Raw genomic sequence first — 5,431 nt, 5'->3', positions numbered from 1 at the left:
TACCATGTTCATATTTAAGGATTGTTTTTTCTTTTTTTTTTTGTATTTCAGGAGGATTGGGATGGTGCGAAAACAAACAAATTTTAGAAATATTGATTTTTTTAAAAACATATTTTAGTTACATGTAAAACAATTTTTTGAATTTTAAAATCTCTTTTTATTGTAAAGACAATTTGTTCAGAATTATATTAGTTTATCTATTTATAATTTTATTTTTAGAATGAAAGTTAGTTACATATACCATTAATATATAAATCTAATTCAAAAAATGTTTTTATATTATTAATATTCATATATTATAAATTAAATTAATGTCAAAGAAAACTGAAAATACAAGATAATATAATTAAAGGTTAATTTGGTAATTTTCTTTTCTAATCATATTCAAACTCTAATCCTAATCGTTCTACCATTCAAAAATATGATATAACTGCATCTCACCCGAATCGGACTTCCATTTACAATTTTAACTAATCACATCGCTTCCAATTCACATCGCTCCCAAATCACATCGTAATCGCACCTGCATTGAAACGGACTACCGTTCGGGGCCTTATAAGAAAACACATTTTATTATTCAAAGTACAATATAGAGAGACGAGACTAGTAGAGAGCATGTCATTTGCTTCGTGGTTTGGAAAAAAACAAACCCAAAAGAGAAGAAAATAAAATAAAATAAAATAAAAGAGAAGAAGAACAAAAAAAGAGGCAAGCCATAGCCAAAGGGTTCGTGTCGGCTTCAACCAAACACTGACGGTGTGTGTATACACCTTTACATACACGCCCCCTTTTATCTCTCTCTCTCTCACACATCTTTGGTACAAATCAATCCACTGTTTCTTTCTTTCTTTCTTTGCAATTATTTTTTGATGGGTTTTTAACAGCAAATTCTCACTGCCTCCTCCCCCAAATCAAGCATCTCATCTTCTGGGTTTTTGTTTGAACCCTAGCTCTCTCGCTTTGCGTTGTTTGGATCCGGTTGTTTTAAACAGTAAAAGGTTCGATTTTTATTTCTGGGTTTTGCTTTCTTTCGCTTAGTAAATGTTGGAAAAGGAGAAGACTTTTGAGGATCTGTAGTCAGATTTGTGGTTTTTGTTTCTGGATTTTGAATTTTTTGGGGATAATCTAGATCAAGTATCGTTGTTTCGTTTCACATCCCAAATTCAAGTCTTTTTCTGGTTCTTGATCTTGTTTCTGTTTCAAGCTTTACCCCCTTTTGCTTTCTCAAATGGGTTTCTGTTGTTTTGGAATTTTTGTCTGTAGTTGTTGTGTGTATACTTGTATTCTTCTCATGGATTTGATTTTGTCACATAATTTTGAGGTTCTGTGTTGAGATCTGTAGACATGGTTTTAGTAATAGTTTTTTTGTGTTGCATAGTGTGACTGAAATCTGTTCATTTTTGGTATGTTTGTGAGTAGGTTCTTGTCTTGCTTTTGCTTTTTTTTTACCTCTTTGTTTTGAGGTGACTGTTGGATTACTCTTCAATTTGGGTAATAATATTTGAGAATCTGAGTCTTGTGGTGTGCTTTAGACAACAATGTAGAACAAAGCAGTTACATAAATTGCCCACATTTTTGTCAGTCAATTTATGAAAGGTTTTTTTTTTTTTTTAAATGTTTTCTACATAATGACATCTATGGGAGTTTGTTTTTGTTTGTCTAAATTAGAGTGAGGATAGGTCCATCTTCTTCTTCTTCTTCTTCTTCTTCTTCTCTTTCACAAAGGCATTTCAATCTTATCGTTTTCTCTTCTTTTGTTTTTGCTCAGGTGAAGTTATCCAAATTAAGTGGATTCCAAATGGCAGCTAGCAATCATTCATCTGAAAAACCTGGAGGTTTGTCGATCATTTTGTGTTTATACCATTCTGTCAAGTGTGCATGCTGTTTTCTACTGGGAATTTGCTTTCTAAGCTTGTTTTGAGGATTCTGCATAACTTGGAATGGCTGATTAAAGAAGTGGATAAGGGTTTTATAGCTTTGGAGCAATTTTATTGCAACCATTGCTTTGTTTTTGAGATACAATGTTGCGTCCCATAACCATTTTTTTGTTTCTTTGTAGGGGTTTTAAGTGATGCTCTATGTAGGGAGCTCTGGCATGCCTGTGCTGGACCTCTTGTAACCTTACCTCGTGAAGGGGAACGAGTTTATTATTTCCCTGAAGGCCACATGGAGCAGGTATTCTGGTTATTGTGTTGAATCACTTAACATTGTGATAAAACCCTATCATGCTCATTTGCTAAAGCCAGCTATGTTAATTCGACTGTTCTTACTCTGTGTCATATGGACACTTCAAATTGCCTTGTTGATGCTCTCGAGCTGAAAATAAAATCACAAAAACATGTATCTTGTATAGAGGAGATAAATGTACTGTCTGTTTTATTTCACATGATTAATCGTTTTTTACATCTGATCTGATTATCACATATATGCATTTAACTGGTCACTGCTTATGCAGCTGGAGGCATCAATGCACCAAGGTTTGGAGCAACAGATGCCTTCCTTCAATCTCCCATCTAAGATTCTCTGCAAAGTGATCAACATCCAGCGCAGGGTAGGCTAAATACTGTGATGTATGACAAAATTTCCCTACTTTTTCTTTATGAAATGTGTTGGCTAAATGATTTTATACCTTGTTGTGCTTCACTTTGCAAGCTCAGGCAGAGCCCGACACTGACGAAGTATATGCACAAATAACCTTACTGCCAGAACTGGATGTAAGCAAATTTGATGATTTAGTGTTTTACAGAATACGGTTTTATGTTTTGTTTTCCTGTTCTTGATTTGGTGAAACTATTGTGTTTGGTTATCAGCAAAGCGAACCAATCAGCCCAGATGCCCCTGTTCAAGAACCTGAAAAGTGCACAGTACATTCATTCTGCAAGACACTAACTGCTTCGGACACAAGCACACATGGTGGATTCTCTGTGCTACGGAGACATGCAGATGATTGTCTTCCACCCTTGGTCAGACTTTCATCCGGTGTTCTTGTTCCTTTTTGGGAACACCTCCAACTCTCTTGTTCCTTTTTTGTAATACTTTGCTTTCTCTTTTTTAGGATATGTCCCAACAACCACCGTGGCAAGAATTGGTTGCAACTGATTTGCACAATAATGAATGGCATTTTAGGCACATTTTCCGAGGTAATACACTTGGTATCTTATTATGAGGTGATCTTTAAACTGCGGTTCTGTAACCCCAATGCTACTGCTACTGGAAACTTTGTAAAGCTTTACATAATTCTGCAATAATATTGTTGTTTCACGTTTGTTAAATATCACGAGTTTGTGATTACAGGGCAACCAAGGCGCCATTTGCTAACAACTGGATGGAGTGTTTTTGTTAGCTCGAAGAAACTAGTGGCGGGTGATGCGTTCATATTCTTGAGGCAAGTTCGTCATTTCATTTGTCTGGATATTATTTCTGCCATAAACGGCTGAGCATGTGACATAGTATTGTCTTTCAGAGGTGAGAATGAAGAGCTCCGAGTAGGTGTTAGGAGGCACATGAGACAACAGATGAATATCCCATCATCTGTTATCTCAAGTCATAGCATGCATATCGGGGTCCTTGCGACTGCAGCTCATGCCATTACAACAGGAACAATCTTTTCTGTCTTCTACAAGCCAAGGTCCGGTTATTCTTGCTGTAGTTTAATTGAGTCATTGACTGGGAATAAAATCCTAAAAGCAATTTAATGCCATCAAATGGTCCAGAACACATCAGTTCCTGCATCGGATTGTCAGCTTAATTTAGAAAACATAACTTTTGCTATGTTAGATGTATCTAACCAGTCAGGAAAGACACACCAGCTGGTCTTTTAACAAATATACATCTTATGCCTTTGAGTTACTGTTACTTGCATATGCTTGATGATAATCATTTGGCTACAAATCCAGGCTGACGTATCTTCTATTATCAGGACAAGTAGGTCAGAGTTTATTGTGAGCGTCAATAGGTATCTCGAAGCTAAGACACAGAAGCTGTCTGTAGGCATGCGTTTCAAGATGAGATTCGAGGGTGAAGAAGCTCCCGAGAAAAGGTATCACATCTAACTATCTTGATTTCTTTTTGCTGATAAAGCTGAATGCAATATGATTTCTTGTCTTTTTTTCTGTTTTAACTATGCAGGTTCAGTGGCACGATAGTTGGCGTTCAGGAAAACAATTCTTCGGTTTGGCTTGATTCTGAATGGAGATCGCTGAAGGTTAGAATATTCTACTGTTATACTTTGCAGTGGAGCAAGTTATAGATCTGTATTTCTAGTTGAATGAATAGAGTGATGCATCTTAATATGCTCGTTGGCAATCTGATAATGCTTCAGGTTCAATGGGACGAGCCCTCATCTGTATTTCGTCCTGAGAGAGTTTCACCATGGGAACTTGAGCCCCTAGTTGCAAATAATACCCCTTCCTCACAACCTCAGCCTCCACAAAGGAACAAACGACCGAGACCTCCTGGTTTGCCTACACCAATTCCCGGTCCATCTGCTCCAGGTATTCTGTGTTCCTTTCTCTTTTGAAATGGTCGTTGTGGCAGCTCTGGCTCTTTTTATTTATGCTCTCTTCAGTTACTCCAGATGGTGTGTGGAAATCCCCGGCAGATACTCCTTCCTCGGTGCCATTATTCTCTCCTCCTGCCAAAGCTGCTATGTTTAGTCATGGTGGGAACAAATCATTTGGAGTATCCCTTGGATCAGCCTTTTGGCCCACCCATGCAGATAGTGCTGCTGAATCCTTTGCTTCAGCGTTTAACAATGAATCTACTGAAAAGAAACAAACCAATGGAAATGTCTGCAGGCTTTTTGGGTTTGAGCTAGTTGAAAATGTTAACGTGGATGAATGTTTTTCTGCTGCTTCTGTGTCTACTGGTGCTGTCGCTGTAGATCAACCTGTACCATCCAATGAGTTTGACTCTGGTCAGCAATCTGAGCCGTTAAACATCAACCAATCTGATATTCCGTCAGGAAGTGGTGACCCTGAGAAATCCTCTTTGAGGTCTCCTCAAGAATCACAAAGTAGACAGATACGTAGCTGCACAAAGGTGATTATTACCCTCTTGGATCATTCACTCTATCAAAATCTAGTTTTGTTTTTGTTTTAGGTCACAACTCCAATATGGTCAGGGTTATCAGAATTTTTACAGTGACTGCGTCTTGCTTTGGACTAAAAGAATGTTTTCTTGGCAATTTGATTTAGGTCCACATGCAAGGCAGTGCAGTAGGGAGAGCCGTTGATCTGACAAGGTCAGAGTGCTACGAAGATCTGTTTAAGAAACTGGAAGAGATGTTCGATATCAAGGGTGAACTCTTAGAATCTACCAAGAAATGGCAGGTTGTTTACACCGATGATGAAGATGACATGATGATGGTTGGTGATGATCCATGGAAGTAAGTGCTGGTCTCAAGAAACACAGCAGCGTTTAAACTGTTGAG

General features: G+C 37.7%; 1 protein-coding gene across 4 annotated transcripts in view; it reads left to right on the top strand.

Annotated features, from left to right (window-relative positions):
- Positions 632-5,431, top strand: part of LOC104750142 (auxin response factor 1) — a 5,367-nt gene continuing 567 nt past the window's right edge. Inside the window, exons 1-15 of one of the 4 annotated variants that reach the window (XM_010471897.2) lie at positions 632-818; positions 917-998; positions 1,769-1,835; positions 2,060-2,175; positions 2,456-2,551; positions 2,658-2,714; positions 2,811-2,963; positions 3,056-3,140; positions 3,295-3,385; positions 3,464-3,628; positions 3,920-4,039; positions 4,129-4,204; positions 4,322-4,493; positions 4,568-5,040; positions 5,196-5,386. In XM_010471897.2, coding sequence (XP_010470199.1) covers positions 1,799-1,835; positions 2,060-2,175; positions 2,456-2,551; positions 2,658-2,714; positions 2,811-2,963; positions 3,056-3,140; positions 3,295-3,385; positions 3,464-3,628; positions 3,920-4,039; positions 4,129-4,204; positions 4,322-4,493; positions 4,568-5,040; positions 5,196-5,386 — 1,832 coding nt within the window. In that variant the 5' untranslated portion in view covers positions 632-818; positions 917-998; positions 1,769-1,798. Of the gene's footprint in view, positions 999-1,768; positions 1,836-2,059; positions 2,176-2,455; positions 2,552-2,657; positions 2,715-2,810; positions 2,964-3,055; positions 3,141-3,294; positions 3,386-3,463; positions 3,629-3,919; positions 4,040-4,128; positions 4,205-4,321; positions 4,494-4,567; positions 5,041-5,195; positions 5,387-5,431 lie in introns of all 4 variants that reach the window. The other 3 variants (XM_010471898.2, XM_010471899.2, XM_010471895.2) reach the window with 3 other exon arrangements.

The sequence above is a fragment of the Camelina sativa genome, chromosome 16, assembly GCF_000633955.1.
Source record: "Camelina sativa cultivar DH55 chromosome 16, Cs, whole genome shotgun sequence".
NCBI classification, from domain to species: domain Eukaryota; kingdom Viridiplantae; phylum Streptophyta; class Magnoliopsida; order Brassicales; family Brassicaceae; genus Camelina; species Camelina sativa.
The sequence above is the reverse complement of the archived record's forward strand: the minus strand, read 5'-3'. Positions and strand labels throughout refer to the sequence as shown.